Here is a 19,421-nt window from a genome sequence, read left to right as displayed (position 1 = left end):
GAACATTATATTTTTGAAAAGCTGTAACTGAACAATAAAATGAAGACCTAGTGATAAACAGAGCATAGTGCTGGATATCTGACTTTTTGAGAAGCACTTCATTCCCCTCACTAGGGGAGATCTGCTTGAAAGTATCATTTGAGAGGACTCAGCTTTTCTGTAAATGAAAACAGGACAGTTTTGCTTCATATTCAAAAAAAGTATTCAGAATATTTTATCTCTTAGTAAAACAGAATAGCTACTACAGCTGGGTTCCATAAAAGCTTTAAAAATTTTAATGTGAGAGAGTTAGATGAACAAAGCACAGCAAGGAATTCCAGCACAACAACTTGGAACTGCTGTTCCAAACATTTCATAGATCCAAACTGCTTTTTTTATAGGAACTGCTGATACCCATCCTTGGGTATCCTAGCAGATGTTAACTGGCTTGCCTCACTTTTGTTATGGATCAAGTTATTTTTCATTTACCCAGTGTAAGAGAACACATATGGGAAGATAGAGGGTCATACCTAATGAGTTTTAAACTCATCCCAAATCTTACCTGCCAGTATCCCACCCTTGAGTCATGTCCTACATGGAAGTGCAAGCCCAGCATTGGGTATCTAGATTGTCCTGCACTCTTCCTAAAACCCACACATGGGAAATATTAAAGAGGTATGTGTGCTTCATCCTCACCAAGCCAAGACTCCTGCAGGCTGCTTGGGATCATCCCACCAGAATCCCTGCCTGGGGACAGGGACCAGCTCACCTCCTTTCACAGATGAGATGCTTTAATGCTTGCCTATGATGTGCAGTTTCTACAGAAGGGGACACTGCTGCCCACTTCTATGCAATTACATGGTTAGAGCACTCATCCATTAGATGGGCTTTTTGGCTTCAGTGTCTCTCTTGGCCTAATGTCCCTTACTCCCAGAAAATTATTATAACCCCCAGATTTGCACAAGTTTAGGTGGAGAGTTACTAGTGGATACAATAAAAACTATGGGATTCACTGCTGAAATAGTTATTTACGACCATTATTTTATTGCAGTTTTTATTTATATGACATCTTAGTTCTTGGTCATCTATCTTTTATCATCATTTGTCTTCAAAATCCGGCTCAGGTAGCAAAATAGTCCTGTCCCAATATACCACTGATCCCTCAAATTAGGAGCTGCAGTTCAAATGACAACTTAAAAATATTTCCTGTGAATCCACAGCAGAAGAATAACTGCTACAAAATCCTTCTGCTCTCACAAGCTTTTGGGAATGTCCCATCTTTTTTTTTTTTTCCCACTCCAGAGCAAGGTTTAACAACATTTATAGCTTGCAGAAAGATTATGTGGGTCTAAACCCTCTGCTGGTGGAACCCTCTGCCAAGTGACTCTCTAGGAGGGCATTGCTAGCCATGGTTTGGGACACAACCCCAAATCTAGAGCTCAGTGATGACATGGTTGTGCTGCCTTTCTCCTACACACTCCTGCTGATGAAGCTCCACCTACATGGTTTGATTCATCACCATGAGGTGGCTTGATTTACATGTCAAGTTCAATACATCTTTTGATTCCCACAGCAGCAGAATTACAGCAAGTAGAAACTGAAGGGATAAGAAAATCTACAAGAAAGGAAAGTTAATGTGAATTAGATAAACAGAAAGAAAAGGTGTTTTTCCTTGGGAGCCCTGAACCTATTATATTTTAATGCATATTAATGTAAAGAAATCCAGTATTTTCAAGAGGGATTAACAAATCGGTTTTATATGGTATTTATTTTGTTGTATAGTAAAAAAATCTGTTATACAATAACACACTAGGGAGGAAAAATATGCATTCAATTATTACAGGAATAGAAAGAAAAATATTAATCTTGTCATGTCTGAATTCAACAAATCAATATTAATTTTTCCTTTCCTACTTAAATAGTTTTCTTCTATATAAATAACTGCAGATTTGTTTCAGTTTTAACACACGGTTTGCAATATCTGTTCATATGAGCAACACAATATTGTGGTTTAAATTTTCATGTACATTGAGACCAAATATGTCTTATATTTATCATTCACAATAAGCAAAATCTGTAGAGCACTTCTTTCCTGAAAATGTAGTATCAACATATTGTTTAATTACCACAAGCATATGCCTTTTTTGTGGTATGGCACATCGGTGCAATATCATCCAAGCATGTATTCAGCTTTCCCAGTTTTATCCTAGGGGAGGTCATATCTCTATATGTCTAATTTGCTTTGTTGCAAGGGAAACAGTTCTTGAAAACATAGACCCTGGCTGGCCTTCCTCAATTGCAAAGCTCAGCCTCTGCTATCACAGGCAACTGAATAAAACAACCTTTTTCTTTAAGTGCTTAAAATTTGCCTTGCATAGCGTATTAGCTACAACAGCATGTTGGGATGCATCCTCTCTGGTTATTCCATAGTTTCTGTAGTTTCGAGTGGAGTTACCTGATGGAACCTGGTACATGTACTTGCACTAGTAGTGGTTAAAAAAAACCCTACATAATGAAAGAATTGCAGGGTCAGACCCATGCTCCTAAGTAGGCAAAACTTGCTTTTGAACCTCTAACTACATATTGCTGCATCCAACAAATTAATTTGCCACAAGTCCAATTTAAAATAAACCTCTCTTGGATAAAATCTGTATGAACTTAGTTCTGTCTTTCTCTCCTCCTCCCCCTCTGTTTTGGACTCTCCTAGGCCATACGGTTTCTTACCTTATGCAGCAAATTTGCACCCTTCTGCAGGCTGTGAGGGCAATTCCAACATGATGTCCATATAATTATAAAAACTTAGGAAAATAACTGATGAATGACCACATCATCACGTGAACAGATTCTGCCACTCTTACCTATAGTAGCATACACACATTACAAATGTAGACATAACTCCACAGAAGGTTATGAAACTGGTAAAAAAGAAAAATGTTTTGTAATCTCACAAAACTTGTCTAATTTCGCTGATATAAGTCTGAGTAGGTCTTCACTTAGGTAGATTATACAGCTCTCCCAAAATACTGGTTTATGAGTCACATGCCAGACCATATTTCACTGTAAGTTTTAGAAGTACTGTCCAGATGAAAAAAAAAAACAGAGGTAGAGAGAACTTCTGTCATGCTTCCAGTCCTTTTGTGTGTACTTATATTATTGTAGATATATATTTTACAGCTGAATTTTACAGCTGAAATGTTCTGCTAGTCATGTCTCAAACAGATGCTGGAAAACTAGAAATGATTTTTAAAAAATGACTCAAAGCCCAAAAAGCACAGTAGCAACAGCTAAACAAGATTAGCTAAGAGTATGTTCAGATATTGACTCAGATGTGTCCTGGTAGAGATTTCTGACAGTAACCAATTCCAGCAGAGAAAAGCATCACAGAGGCTTGTGTTTGGAAAGTGTGTGACAGAAGCCAAGGCATACCACAGTCACAAAAAAGAAAAAATTATCCAAGTGTGATATGAAGCACCCATCATTCCCCAGTATCTTCCTAAGCAGTATGCTATAGTTTAAATAGAACATATAAGCTTGATATAGAAATTGGGTAAGACGCCTTGGTCTTATTTTAAGGTGAAGGCAGTCAAATGAATTGACTTTAGTAGAGTCAGAATTTAGTAAAGACAAGCTTTCTTGAATCAGTAGGCCAAACCCAAGTATTCAAGAAAACCAAGGAGAACATTAGTACACCTAAGTCTAAAATAACATCTCTTTTATGCATTTAAAATATTTTTATGTTTGCAGATTGTTAAAACATAAAACGTTAAGTATAAACTTCATGTTGGTTCAACACACATAGCATGACAAACTTAGAAATTCTTGTTATCAGAATGAGGTGGGGGGCTATTTTTAAAGGGGTCATCAAAAACAGCACAAGGTTTTTAGAGCAGCTCAGCTGGCTGACACAGAGAGGGATGATGAGGCACAGCCCAAGTGACATCCATGAGAGATGATGCACTTTTCCCACCTCAGACACTGCTGACAAACAGGACATGACACCAACCACAGCACTGAAGTTACATGGGAACACCTGTGCTGAGCCACACCAAGGGGTCAGGTAGTCTGCTGTCCTGTCCCTTAACCAGGAAAAGGTTATAGGAAGAGGGGACACACAGATGTACATCCCTAATACATGCTGCCAGCCTCTGGCACTTTGTGCCTTAGTTAGCATCTGTACAGGTCTTTAAAAGGTATCAGTGCACGGTTTGCATTTTTTCCAATTCTCTTTTGACCAGAACAAAGCAGCTCTGTAACACAGGGACTTCATGCATTAAGCAGTACATACAGAACACATTGCATGGAAGGGTTATGAGAATGATTTGGGGTTTATCATATTGCATGCTGAGGTATTTATGTTTGGCAGGTTTCCCTCTCTGAGAAAGAAAGCTAAAAGCAAAACTTGTACAATCTTATCTGTTCTACACTAATTGTCCTTCAAACAGGTAGTGTTTCACATCCCTTCTAATAGCTTTTTTATACATACTGCATGATTATCTCTCAAGCATAACATTGTATCATTTTAACTCCTCCAGAAACCACTCACAACATCTAAACTCATATGTATACCCACACATGGAGAAGCACACAAGGGCCATCCTACCAAACAGGCCAGCAATTTTAAAATACTAAAAATATTATCTACTTCCAGACATATCAAGCAGCAATCCATTCTCATAAAATTGTAATGCTTCTTATTTTTTGATTACTGGCAGGCATCAGGCAGAGCAGCAGGAAGGTGAGCTAGCAAAGACATTCAGACACTTCTCTTCAAAGGCACAGTGACCCCAAGGGTCGAAAACAGCTCTCTCCTGCTAAATGTGATCTGAGGCTCCCTTATGTCATTAAAACACCACAGAATTAGGGAGAGAATATCTTTTAAATCAAGAATTTCATAGGCACAGGAAAGTGACTCTAGAAGCTAAACAAGAATGTATCAGTTAAAAATTGTATTTATTGCTGCAGCTGTTTGAGTCTCTTCCTGACAAACACAGCTAAAAAGAACATTGTACAACAAACTCCAATGGTTTGGCAGTAGATTGATTAACATTATTTATTATACATGTCACAAATGGCACTGACACTGCAGAAGCCCAGGTGCTACAGCATCACATCCTATCAGAAATGCCGAACAACCTTTTCCCTAAGCTGTATTTGCAGCAGTTACAGCTGTTTTATTTTTCTAATGCCAGCAACGACATTTATGTTTGTTTTCACATACTACCTCTCTAGGACAGTCAGAGAGAAACCAATCACTCAGTGGGACAGAATTTGTTGTGTTGATTTGTTTGGATTTTTAACAATCTTGATGTGCATTTCAAAATCTTTCATTTCTTTAAGAAATTAACCCAATGCAATCGGTCCTCAGTCTTTTTTCTGCAACATTATTCATGTAAATTGAGAGAATGTTCACATGGCATAAAAATGAACATGATAAGCAAGTTGCTATATTTTGAAGACAACTTACTTGTTCTCATTGACTATTCTGACTTTACTTCATTATGACAAAATTTTTTGAGGAAAATATAATTACAAATACCATGGGCTTGCTTTAAAAAAAAAAAAAAAACTAACAAAACAACACACCACCACAGAGGCCATCACAATTGCAATAAGACCTCAGACTGTTATGATTTGTTCTCTTCCAAAAGGAAAGAGATGAAGATAACAGGAGAATCAACAGAAAGTAAACATATTCCACAGACAGTCAAAATGCAGAAGCCAACCTGTTGGCTTGAAACAGAGAATTCAATCTACTCCAATTAACATAAATGGCACTTATCAGTCAAATTTGGCTTCATCTGCTTTTGCTTCTCTGCTCTTCTGCTCTGCCACCTTCCATCTCCCCTCGTCGCTTTGAGGAATGGCTGCAGCAGAACTTTCCTTCCTAGGAGGGTGTGAGGAAGGAGCTGCAGTTTGTAACCCCCGTGGGCTTGCGGCAGGGGGACCCTCTCTGGAGGTGGTGGGAGTGGTGGGAGGGCTGCACGGGAGGGGTCTCTGGCAGTGCAACGTGGTAGAAGTTGGGTAAGCGAATGTCGTACCTAAAGCCCTGCCCCACGTGCACCCTGTCATTCAGGGCATACAGTTTTTCAGCAATGTCGCTCCCAATTAGAATTGAGAACAGGCGGGAGATGAAGCGGTGTTTAGCGAACAGCAGGTAGAGCTTCTTTCTCCTCCAGGCCACGTACCGACAATCTGTCTCTGCTGTAAGCGTTACCTACACAAGAGAGAAGTGAAGAGCCAGTGACAAGGCAGCGGTGTTGCTGCTGCTGCCCTTGCTCAGAAGGCACCCCCCTCTCCCACCAGAACCTGTCTACTGCAATTAGAGCCTTTTAATTGAGCCAGAGAGCTCTGGGAGGTTACTGTATGCAAAAGACAAGTGAGAACGGTGACTGGATATGGACTAAATGAACACATCTAGTCCGCCTCAATGACAATATGCCTGCGCCCACATGGTCAGGATGCCCTGGCTCAGCCCCGCACTCCCTGCTCCAATCCTGGCAGCCTCAGCTGGAAAGGCAGGTCTAAAGAAAGCTCTCGACAAATGCCATTTGTCCTCGTGACAGCAGACATCAGATCCAACACAGACAGAAGCCAGCGTGTCAGTCAAGTGACAGCAGTGGGAGGGCTCACAGAGCTCAGGGGCAGCCCTGGCTGACACCATGTCTCATGCTGTGACCCGTGCCAAGCTGTGTCACAGGCACGTCTCCCCCTGGCTCATCTCCCACTGGGAAACTTCTTCAGCACCAGCTTCTACTCACCCCGAGGAAACCTGGCTTCTCAGGGCTGAACAGCAGTGCAGCCAAAGAATGCAAACAGAGCCTACCTCCCAGATTAGCTTTAAGAAAACCCCTGTTTGTTGTAACAAGATACAAACAGCAAAACCAGTCCAACGGATAAAGAGGACTTCCCTCCCCAAACTAATGGGATGCCACTGGTTAGTACAGTATCACAAACGAAACCCACAACTGAATAAATTTATTTTGAAATCAAACAGTACTTGAACAGTTTCCTGTAGTACTGAAAACAAAAGAAAAGAAACCCTTTAACTTTTACCTGGAAAATTCCCTCTTCTGTGGGCCTCAGTGAATCCCATTCAGGAGAGTCCAGAAACTGAAGAGGAAAAATATAATGCAGAAACTCCCCATCAACTGTCACTCTGATCCTACCAAGATAAGACATGTTAATTTGTTAGCACTATCAGTACACCAGCAATGACTACAACAAGAATGTGCTGTTTCTACTATCTGAGGAATTTAAATATAGCTTTGAAAACATGAAAAAACAGCCAACAGTATCCTAATTATATTTTTGAACCCAGCTTGCTCAGGCCAGTTGAAAGAGAATACAAGACAATCATGCAACTGAAATGGAAATCTTTCCAGGCCTTTTTCAAACCACATTATTCTCTCTGTGGTAGGTCTGTGCAGTGATGCACAAGCTTTGCCATTAAAAGGCCAGCATACACTGGAGAGGTGAAAGACCAAAGCCCATAACAGCATTTACCTGCTTCCCCTGAAAACCATGGGATTTACTTCCAGTTTTGGCAAATAAGCATTTTAAAGGGAACAAAGTGACAAAAACTGGGAGTGGGAAGCAGGAGTGCCCCACGGCATGTGCTAGGCAGGTCTCTCTCCATGTTTAACAGGAATTACATGGCCACAGGACTATGTCTGGAGCCAGATGAACAGCCTGGAGGTATGGGATCTCTGTGTGAGTGCTGTGGCCTTCTGAAGATGCCAAAGAGAAGTCTCCTTTCCTTTCTACTTTTTAAATAACATATGAGTTTGAAGGCACACAAGCAGCCCTGTACCACAGGATGAAGGGCAGCAGGAGCTCTGGGTGATCACTAACTGGCTGGGCATGTAGAAGGATGGACACCTCTCCTTTGGTAAGACCAAAAGCAATCTCCATTAAGTACTTCCTAGACAGCTCCCAAGAATGCTCTGAACCAGGGTGTCACAAAGGAAAACTGCCTACAATCCATATTGTTCATTGCAAGCAGTCCTAAATCAGCTGAGTGTCAAGCTGCCTACAAGTTCCATCCATCCATGGAGCAAGCTATCAAAAAGCACCCACAAAGTGTCCCATCAAGGACAGTCCATGTCCATCACCTCTGGGTGTCCCACCTACTCTCGTGGCGGTCTGGTACCACACTCTGCTTTGCATACAGTACAGAAGCTAGTATTTCCCTCCAGGAAAGCAGCAGCAAAGCTGCCAGAAGGCTCTCCTGGAAGCAGGGAGCACAAGCAGGTAGATTTACTGCCTCAGGGTCTAATACAGGGCCACAGTATACAGTAACTGTAGACCCAGCTCTGCAAGGCTTGACAAGGCTCAACTATGTTCCCTTGTAATGAAAGGGCGCTTTCAAGTCTTTTGCTCTTCCTTACCAATACTCTTCTCCCACTGCCTTGAAAGCAACCAAATGCAATCTGTATCAAAGTCAAGATCTCCATTAAGCAGAGTTTATCTCAGTATATTCAGTTTTGTAACTAACTTTTTGTACCATTTCAGATGATACTAGTAAAGAAAAATAGGACAGATGCTGTGCTCATCAGCTAGGCAGTAGATAGATAGCAAGCCATGACCTGAAGACTGAAAAACAGCTGAAAGACTGAAAATTTATTCCCTTTATCTGCCTAACCTGTTAAATGCTATGATACAGCAGCCTGGAAAAGAATTACTTCAAATTCTTTTCTTCATGTTATTACAAATTCTGTGCTTAGTGTTTTCGTGCTAGTGCTATCCTAGACAAGTGTATTTAACCTATTAATATTTATATTACTTGCATTAATAGTTAATCTATTGCACTGGCAAATAAACAAACAATACACAAATCAGGCTTTTTTTTTTTCCTCTTTCATTTTCAATAGGGAGGGGAAAATAAAGATATTTGCAGTAAACCTGAACAAGGCAATACAAACCTGCCTGACACAAGCAAGGACAGTTTGTCAATAGGTGTTTTGCCCTGCATGGCATAACAATGTTCCTTCTCCAGGGTAATCACTTCTGCATCGCAGCACAAGACGATCTTCCTGTACACAGTCAAGGAAATTCCCAGAGGCTGGAAGAGAGCACTGTAGAGTTCCTGGAATTCTCTGTCAAAGGCAACACTCCGAACTTGGTAGGTAACGTAAATGAACTGGACGAAGCATATAGTGAACAGCGCAAAATTCCAGGAGAATATATCAGCAGCACAGACATCCAGCCAAGCCCAAACAGAAGAGCAGAGAAAGCCCAGTCCAAGCAAGCTGAAGACATAGAGGAGCCCAAAGAATCCACTTCCACCCATGAAGCCCACAACAAAGAGAATACTGGCTAGGTGGTAGATAGATCCCTCTGCCTCTTGCTTCCAGGTGGTACACGTAGGATGTGCATATATCAAACTTTCCCAAAAACTTGCATTTTCTCCCATGGCTGGAATAATTTTTTGATTCAGCTGAATCTTGGAAATTTTTATTTATGAGATGCAGCTAGTGAGGTCCTTTTGTTTTCCATTCTTGCAAACTCTGCTCAATGATCACATAACTTCATGGTCTCTTTTGGTAGTGAAGTCACACTTAGGATTTCCAGAAACTAGGCAGCTAACATTCTCAGTGCTGTTTCTCATCAGTTCATGCATTATTTTGACTTTGGTCATGTCATCTGTAGCTTCTTCTGATCTGGACAAGTGAACAAAAGATGAATTACTTATAAAATTATCAATTAAATTTTATCAAAGTTTTATTGCCTAAAACCACAGACTGCATTACAATCTTCCAATTACCCTTGCAGCTCTGTGATTCCAGGATCAAACTTCAATATTCATTCAAGTGAAGATCATGTATTCCATATCTGTGGTCCCTGTAGCAACCACTGAACTGTCACTGAATCCATGTATGCTCCATTCGCAACATCCTGTGACAAGCCTTTGCACAGCCCCACTGCTGAGAAGGTAGTTGGATTTGTTGGTCCAGACCCTGCTCCCTGAGAGCCTTTTTTAATCTCCTACCCAGCTCTTTAAGAAGAAGAGACAGTGAACTCTTCCTCCTTGTTCGCCTCCTCCATTTCACTCTGGATTTTGGTCAAATCATTCTCATTAATGGTTGAGCAAAGCTGCTCTCTGTTCCCGGAGACAACAAACTCCATCCCCAAACACCACAAGGGAAACCCAAGTGTCCCAGGGGATGGTCCTTTCTACTCCAAGGATAACAGGCAAAAACCTGTCATATATAAGGAAGACTACAAAGCTTAAAGGCATCTTGATACAGATTATGCTATTAGAACATGAAATAAGTAGTCCTGCAAAATACTACTCAAGGGACATTTACGAAGCAATTTTATAACATTCAAAGTTCTATATCATAAAATTTCACACCATGGACCTCATAATTTTATTGCTCAACACTCTCAAATATGAAACATGCTATTTGTTTTCATATGGTGATGTATTTCTAAGAGTTTTAAAAGGAGAACACAGAGACAGCATGCATAAAGAAACCCCAAAATAATTTTTTTTTAAAAGTCAAAACCAGCTTTCCATACCTGTCTTTTAAAATAAAAATACATACTTCAATGTGAGATTACACATGGTAAGAACTGCAAAATCAGAATATATTAGTGGTGTAATCCAGACTGAAACCTCCAAAGCCTTACTGTCTGGTTCTTTTCCTGGTAGAACAGCAAGGAAACTAAGAACTATCTTGCTATCAAAATTATCAGATTCTCTAGAATATCAAAGTAGTTTGTTTTTTTTCCCCTCACAAGAGCCACAGAAATCAATACTTTAAAAGCACTGCTGTTGCAGTGAAAGATCCAGCATCATTCATCAGGGCTTTCAGTTGTGCTTCTTTTACAATGACAGGTCTAAGAAATTAATAAAGAAAATTTATATAATATTTCCTAGCCATCACAGCATTACTTCTTTAAAGTTTATTCAAACCCCAACATTAATTATGTGATTGAATAACACTAGTGCTAAATAAAGACATAAAATCCTAAACAACTGAGCAGCAGAGCTCAGAAGAACAAGTTAGGAGGACACTCTCCCTCTCTGGGAATGGTGATAGGAAAAGTCACTGGCCCATAAAAATACCACAGCTAAAGAGCACAGAACCTCTCCAAATTACAATGTTCAATATCCTCCTACAGTGTAAAAACCAGCATTACAAGAATAAGGTAGTTTGCAACTATAACCTTTTCAGTTTGTTTCTTTATCCAAATACTCTCCTCTGGTACAGGATTTCCTGCACATGTAGGATTTATCCCTTGGAGACTGGGAAACTGCATCAGCTATGAGGAAGTTACCTAGGTATGGTAAGATCATGAGGAAATTAAGGTGGTACTTCTGTGATCAAGGGGTAAGATTTCTGAATCAAAAGAAAATAAAACTGGAACATGCAGTTCCCAGACCTTGTATTCTGAATCCACTCAGCATTTCCAATACACGGTCAAAAATCAGTAGCAGAAGTATTTTGTTTGACTGTTTGTTTAAAACAGAATCACTGATAACAGTGATTTTGGATTATTGTTAATACTTGTACTCTCCTGCCAACATTTTGCTCTAAGCAGTTTTACTGAGGACCCTAATTTCTAAAAGAAAATAATAAAAATCTGTGTTTTGAAGGGAACCATGACTGAGGAGTTACACTGGAAACTGTATGCATGCCACAAACAAAACCATAGTGGATCAGTAATAAACTTTACATGACCAACATCTTGTCATCATGTAAGGTCACACATTGCAATAATTTCACATGACATTATAGTAATTTCACAAAACATATGTTCAATTTTTAATTCACTTATTGCATTCTCAGTCTGCCCACACTATAGCTCACAGTGTTTCTGTAAAGCATCTATTCATGACAAGATGGGCCAAGATAATATGAAAAGAACAGTGTGTCACTAGGACACAGATACACGGTCATCATACACAAAACCAAAGCCCTGAGGAAACTGTCCTGCATTTTTAAGTGTTCATTTTCAGAATGGGACCTGTCTTCCAAAACCACTGTGTGGAAAATTCCCATTTATTCCACTATTTCTACACAATGAGAACTTCTACTGTGCTGTGGCATCTCCCAGACTGGAGAGGACCTTTCTCCTTCTGGGCAAGAGGAAAGGCAAAGGAGGGAGGTCAGTGCTAGCCCAAAGCACAGCCTTACCAACACAACACTCTCCTGAGCTACACAAGGTGTGCAGGCAAAACCAAACTGTCTGGAAATACTGAAAAAAGCTACTCCTAAATGGGCCTGATTTCTCAGGGCTATGGTGAAGAGTAGGTATGCTTGCTGCCAGTGAACTGCAGGCAGAAAGAGAAGATGCAGCTCTTCTCAGTCAAAAAATTATGCTAATATTTGGGAGCTAAAAATTGTTGGTAATTGTAAACAGAGCAGAGATAATAATCGGTATGGGCCTAAGAACAGTAAAATTTCCAGTTTTGAATGGTATTTAGTGCTAGATAAGGCCTTTCACATTTTTCTGTATAGTTTCTACAAGTCCAAAATTTAAACTCTTGAGGATTTCAGAACAGTAATTCTAATTAAGCCATTCATCTACTGCAAGTGAGGCTGGGGGGGAGAAAAATCCCCCAAACCAAAAAACCAAGCAGCTCTGATACCAACTGAGCCATCCTTCACAGTAGCACAACATGACCATTTGTAAGCACCTGGAGGGGACATCATCCTCTCACTGAGGTGCTTTGGTCTTCTGCTTTGTTTGATGACCTGCTTCGATTGCCCTGGCTGCGGCGAACAGTTATTGCTACAGGTTCATCTGATGGTGATGATCCAGCAAGCAGGAAACGGCATTTAAAGCAGGTGTCTTGGCTTATAAAGCTGAAGAACTGTGTCTTTCCAAGCAAACATTGAGTACTTTCTACTTCATCCCTGCCTATGGAGAAGGAGCACCATGCACAGCACGCTCCCTGCCATGGGACTGCCATAATCAGAATGGCACACATTGACATCTGTAGGCTGCCAAAACCCGAGTTTCATGCAAGATGAGTCCTCCCAGCTCAGGAGATGTGCCCTGCCAGCACAGGCTGAATTACTGACATGCTTCAGAGTGTCTTGCCCCACCACACATCCCACCTTCTCCAGCAGGAGCAGACGAAGGGATGCGAAAAATCAGCCCAGGCAAGAGATGTGAGCAATATACAGTGGCATGGACTTCTTTAAAACATACAACAGTGCTGAAAGGTAAGCTGTTATCAGAAAGTGGTAAAATCACTGAGTTTGCTGGAGTTTCAAAGCAGAAAATGGAGTATTTCACTAACACTCTACCAAATAAATATCTGCTGGCAACATAAAATTTCATATAAGCAGTACACTAAAGCAGTCAAAACAGAATGAATTTGTATTGTATAAATGCACATTACAACCTTCCCCTCCTCAAATGGGTGTTTCCCCCACACATTGCAGTATTCACATAAAGAATTACCCATTATGTATATTTTTAATTTGCTTGAGAACTATGTACTTCACCCCATTTTTGTCACTGATGGCTCAAATTCAACTCTGAGAAGCTCTGAGTGTTAGTTACTGTGTCTGGATCAGAATAATTCCTGCAAAAAAGAAACCCTAAGAGCCCTGAGGCCACCAGCAGTTCTTTCTTTGGTCTTTTTAATTAAGTCAAAAGTAAAGCTATTCAGAGTTTGAATAGTCCATTCTTTAGTTGCCTTATCCCAAGTACTCCGAAAGAAAGCCCCCAGCACTTTCACACTGTACATGTTGACAGGCTATAGAGCTGCACGTGCTAATCGTGTAACCAGCCTGGGTGAATTGTTTGCTACAGGTTTGGAAGCAAAAGGAAACGTTTTCCTTTACAGCATATACACTTTTTCGCACAAAATGAGATTATGCTGGATTTAGTAGGATTTGTCTCACTGGTTTTAGCCACCACACTGTGTATGTTTATACATGAGCTAGGGGTCATAGCCTGGCTCAACAGTCCAGCAACTCCACCAGGAGCAAGGCAGTCCCTCCAGCCAGGGGGGGGTCCTCCTGGCCTTGACAACCCCCCCCCCCCCCCCCCCCATTCCAGAGGGGTGAGTTCCAAGCACCCCCTCTAGGCTCACAAATTACATCTGGTCTAGCAATCACTTAGATTACAGAAAGCAACTGCTCCTTAATTTCTTCAAGTAGTTTCACATGCAATGTAGATGCATACATCAATTAAGATACCCCTTCTTTCCATTGTCCCTACATCTCTGGAATCCCCTCTGTGGCCCCTACTGACACCTACCGCTCCCAATACTTTCCCCAAGCTACTTTCCTTCCACAGTGGGGCGAGATACCCACAGGGACCAATAGAACCAAACTCCTTATTGAATGCAGTGTCTAACTCACAGCACATAGGAGAGCTGTGCACCTACAGAGAGCTGTGGCTGCGTGCCTATAGGCAGCTATGGGCAGGTAAACAAGCTGTTTTCAGTGACATACTGTCCCTGGACCCACTTCTGGCTGAAAATGCATGCAGCCACTAGGACAGTAACTAACAACACAAGCTACAGTACCTTAAACTTCTTGAGACTATATCCTAGAGAAAGCTGCAATTATAATACTGGAAAACACAAGGTTTCCCCAACAAAATGCAGCCTGAACAAAGGTGGAAGGAAGATGAGGAAGAAAAGAACTACCCAATCTAAAAGGCAACGCTGTCAAGATAATCAGTCACTATAAAACTACGTCTATTCAGATTTCAAAGACACACAAGGATACATAGCAAAGGTAATTAATTAGTAGGATGTCTTTAAAGACTTCCTTTGCTGGGAATTAAAGAAGTTAAGATGCTGTCTGGACCCTAAAATAAATCTGGATATACATATATAAATATATTTATATATGTATACCCAGATTTATACATTTATATATTTGTATAAATAAATTTAAAAATTATTTACTATGATACTATTTTCTGTGCTACATGAAATCACATTACATGATCTCAACAATGTCTCCTGGACTTCTGTTTAAGTTACTTGATATAAAGAAGTTGTATATACCTAGAAAGTTTTGGAGCTGGTCTTCCCAGAGAAATCCAGAAGCCTATCTCAGATACCAACTAAGAGCTACTTTAGGCAACAGAAAACACTGAAGACAGGTATATCTCTGAAATTACTCCTCCCATAGACATTATAGATGAAAGCTTCATCTGTGTGGAGCCAGCATCCCTTCCTGAGAATGGTTTTCAAAGAAAGGGATGTGAATGCTTTGCCATGGAGCCTGTCTGCAACCCAAGCAACCAAGCCTCAGGATCCCAGTCCCTGGGTGAGCATCATCGCAGAATGAAGAGGGACTGCAGTGCGGTTCTGCGTCCCTTCTGCACAACATCACAGCTTCAATGAGAAGGGCAGCAAGTGACCCACCCACACGAGTCAAAATGAATCACTGGGAGCACGGTCATGGGAGGAGAGAAGATGGATTAGCACTCCCTCGGGTTGAGGCAGGCATCTCGTGTCCATTCATGTCTCATCACTGTCTCACCCACTGGATCAGTGCTCTGAGCAGAGGCTGTCACATGGAAAGTAAAGTCTCTCAGAAGTCTCTGCCTAGTCCTTCCAGTACCCCTGGTCTTTAATTCCCAAACTGGACCCACGACACTGAGATCATCCATTTGATGTGATACCTTCCCAGACAGCAATCCTTCTGGTAATGCTCGGAGCTGCAAAACAGGCAGCTGGGGCCTGTCCAGCCATCAGTGGTGCTTCACTGCCTTCAGGGCAGCTCTGAGAAACAAGAACCAGCCAAGCAGGACTGTCCAGGGCCAAAGCCCTGCTCTGGTCAGGCAGAATTTAGGCTACCATGCTTAAGGTTGTTCAACCAAGCAGCCCCTTCAGTCAGCTGCTGCCCAGTCCTGTAGACAGCCCAATGCCACCTCTACACTGAGGTCAATGGTCCACATGACCCACCAAATGGCACGAGACCAGTGACTGGTTGTCCTCCTTGCCAAGCTGGGCCTGTCTCCCATCTTCCTGGTGCAGCAGATGCAGAGCTGCTGTCTCCAAAGCACAGCTCTTGAACGGGAGACGTTTCATGGGACTTTCCCCTCATTGAGCTTGTTTGGGTGCAGCTGGGAAAGTCTGATTCTGCCTACAATTTGCTTAAATTCCCACTAATCTTTTTAAGAAGTGGAAAAAAGCTGGATGGGGGAGGCCTTGAGAGAAAAAGAAACCCCACAGTAATACAGAAAGAACAGTACAAGGTTCATTAGGAGCACTGCATACAGTGAAGCTGGTGTTATTTAGTCTTTAAAGACCAGCTAACTATACACAATTTACAGTACTTCAACAATTCCCATTTATCATTGTAAAATACACAATGCAACCCTCTGTGGTTGCAAAGCCAATGTTGAAGACGCTATTTTATCATCTAGACAGTGTCTGAAAAGAAATAAAACTTACAGATTTCTTTCAATTTGAATCAGAATTAATGAACCATAAGTACACGTGGTATTCCTGCCAAACTGAGAAGTATAATTCCCTTTCTCCTTTTTTTAAGGTATTTTGCTTCTAAGAAACATGAATATGGAATGGCAGTCAGACGTTTTTTAAACTAACAATAGATTGCCAGCTCTTGGATAAATTTGAGCAAGGCTCTCATATATAGAACAACATTAGCCAAAAAACAATTTAGGGTGTATGTTTTATTGGGTTTGAGAATAAAACTTGAAAGGAAGTACAATTTCAAGCTTCTTTCCAGTTCAACTTTTAAATTAATAGTGGAGAAAGCAGCCACAATGCACATTTCACAAGTGCTTTAAAAGTGGTTTAATGAACTACAGCTGAACTCTGCAGAATTCTGCTTAAATGAGTTTGTATGGTGCAGTAATGCCTTTCAATGGGAATGCACTCCCATGAAACCAATGACCTGACACGAACTTAATTTCCCAAAAAAGAGGCTTGGTTCACAACACCATACCTGCACATACAACTGGCTTACAGAATTGCACCATGAGCCATGTGTCCAAACACATAAACACAGATTGCCTATCATTATCTGGAGACACTGACCAGAGCTCTTCTTTGCAAAGCAGGGGAACACACTAAAATGATAACTTCTCCTCTCTGAAGAACCCACACACTTAGTAAGAAGATCACATGTAGCTTCAGCTAACAACCCTTTTCTTGAATCCTTAATAAACTGTCTGCTCTCAAGTTTCATCATAAAAGCTTTACCTGACACAAACTTTGCCTTCACAGTTATCTGTGAAGGCAAAGTTTGTGTCAGGGACCACAACTGACCACAGTTACCACTTTCTTCTGTTTCAGTATCTAATCTCCTCATTAGAGGACTTGCAGGGTACTTACTATTTTGCAGGCAAGGCATTTCTTTAAAACTTGACATTTTAAGCTACTTTATTATTTGGCACCACACAGAACTTTGTGGAAAGCCTGAACAGGACCAGTTCTGCAGAAGTGGAAACCATTTCTTGTTTTGCTGTGGTACATATACAATCACATTCCCATTAAGCAACAAAGTAGCAAGAAGCCCTAGTTCTGGAACCCAGGTTTCATCAGGGACATCTCTGTAACACGATCAGGTGGTCTGTGATTCAATATTACAAGATATCTGCTATATAAAATGTTTGCCCATAAAATGATTGACAGTCTAAATGCACACAGAGTTTTCCAGAACAGATGAAGAAAATGTGGTAAAATATTACAGTTTGGAAGAAGGTGTTTGGCAAAAAAGATTATAGTTTGGGGAAGAGCAGTGCTTTGTGTCGCTCGTTCTATCTTCGGAAAGGAGCAACTGCAAATGCAATTTCAGGGTTCATCTGCTCTTACCATTAATTGATGGAGAGAGAGAAGAATCAAATAACGCCAGCCTACGAAGCAAACCCCCAGCCGGAGGAAGAAATCCCCGGATCCCGAGGAGGTTTTGTGACAGTAGAGATATTCCCGAGCCAGCTCTTCTGTCAGTGAGCAGCAGCAGCTGCACCCGGGCAGAACCAGAAGCCCCGCTGTCCTAAGGGACAAATCCTAACCCGAGACACACAACGAAGAGTCCCACTTCAAACAGCGCCCTGGCGAGAGGAAGCGCTGGGCAGCGTGTCACGCTCCTCTCTAAAGGGGACACAGCAGAGCTCTCCAACTTCCAGGCAGGGCTGACTCTGGAGCTCCGGTTACCCCCGCCGGGCACGCAGGGAGGGAGGGCTTCCCTCCCGGGGCAGTGACCTGTCACCCCCGCTCAGGACGCCGCCGAGTCCTCAGGGCGGGCAGCCCTCCCTGGACTGCCGCTGCCCCTGCCCCGGTGCGGGTGTCCCGGAGCGCGGCGGTGCTGGAGGCGTCCCCGGCCGCGCTCCCCCCGGCCCGAGCGCGCAGCGCTCCGAGCGGTGCCTGGCTGGACAGCGCCGGCGGGGGGCGGGCGGAGGCAGCGCCCGGGCTTCTGCCCGCCCCGGCTCGGTTCGGCTCGGCCCCCGCCCTGCCCGCGCCCCTTACCTGCCCCGGGAAAGTTTCCTGGCCGTCCGGACGGGACGGCCCGGGGCTGCCGCTCGTCGCCGCCGGCCCCGCGTCCCGCGGCGGGCACGGAGCCGCGGCTGTGACTAAAATAGGCAGAGGAGCCGCGGGAGCTGCGGGCGGCGCCAGCGGGGCCGGCACCGAGCGGCCGCAGCGCGCAGGCGCCTCCGCCGGCCCCGGGGCTGCGGGCGCGGGGCAGCCCCGGGGGAGCGGGGCCGGGCCGGGGCAGCCGAGGCGGCGGGGGCTGCCCCCCGTCCCGCAGAGCCCCTCCCGCGGCGGCGGCCGCGCTCCCCCGGCCCGGCCGCGCTCCCCCGGCCCGGCCGCGCTCCCCCGGGGCTCCCGCACCGCCGGTGGGCGCCGAAGGCGTCGGGGAGGGACGGGGGAGGCGGTGCCGCCGGCGGCGGGGAGCCCTCGGGGACGGCAGAGCCCTAAACTTGGGCACCCTAAAGCCCGCTGCGGGTGCAGCGCAGGTGCCGGGCTGGACGGGCACGCAAAACCTGCCGCTCCTGGCACGGCTGTCTGGGGTTAAACTGTCGGCAGCTGCTGGTTTGGAATAAATGAAATTCTCCTCTCTTTCACTTACTCACCCCAGCAAGGTGTTTCCTCAGAGGAGAGATGCACGCCTTCAGGGTCGCCTTCATCACAAGGCTGGCATGCCATTCATGCCCGGTTTTCAGCTACTTCGTTTCGGAAGAAGCAAACGCCTCCCCAAGGGCACAGAGGGGTCCGTGCATGACCCTTTCAGTGTACTAGCCACGCACTTGTTCTGGTCACCACTTTGTGTCGCGGGGAGAGAGAGTTTACTGACGGCGGCGGAGGAGGCAGATCTACAAGTTGTTAAGATAGAACAAATCACAGTATTTTAAATGTGCAACTCCTGTTACTACAGAAGCTATTTGTCGGTAACTGGAGCATAAGCAATAATATGTTTTAAGTGTGGAGAAACTTGTGTGTGTGCGGGTGGCCAGCTCTGAGGTCCCATGGCAGGCTGGCACGCTCGTCG

At 43.3% G+C, this 19,421-nt stretch overlaps 1 protein-coding gene across 2 annotated transcripts; it reads right to left on the bottom strand.

Annotated features, from left to right (window-relative positions):
- POPDC3 (popeye domain cAMP effector 3) lies at positions 1-18,496 on the bottom strand. 2 transcript variants are annotated; one of them, XM_082302926.1, is made up of 4 exons: positions 18,401-18,496; positions 8,901-9,638; positions 7,033-7,141; positions 1-6,193 (listed from the first exon to the last, which is right to left on the bottom strand). In XM_082302926.1, the coding sequence occupies exons 2-4, from the start codon at positions 9,389-9,391 to the stop codon at positions 5,864-5,866; spliced, it is 930 nt and encodes a 309-aa protein (XP_082159052.1). In that variant the 5' UTR covers positions 9,392-9,638; positions 18,401-18,496; the 3' UTR covers positions 1-5,863. The 2 variants fall into 2 exon arrangements, with proteins under 2 accessions (XP_082159052.1, XP_082159053.1); XM_082302927.1 differs by having other exon boundaries at positions 8,901-9,633; positions 18,401-18,473.
- Between the last annotated feature and the right edge of the window lie 925 nt (positions 18,497-19,421).

Source organism: Coloeus monedula, assembly GCF_965178545.1.
Source record: "Coloeus monedula genome assembly, chromosome: 2".
NCBI lineage: Eukaryota > Metazoa > Chordata > Aves > Passeriformes > Corvidae > Coloeus > Coloeus monedula.
The sequence above is the reverse complement of the archived record's forward strand: the minus strand, read 5'-3'. Positions and strand labels throughout refer to the sequence as shown.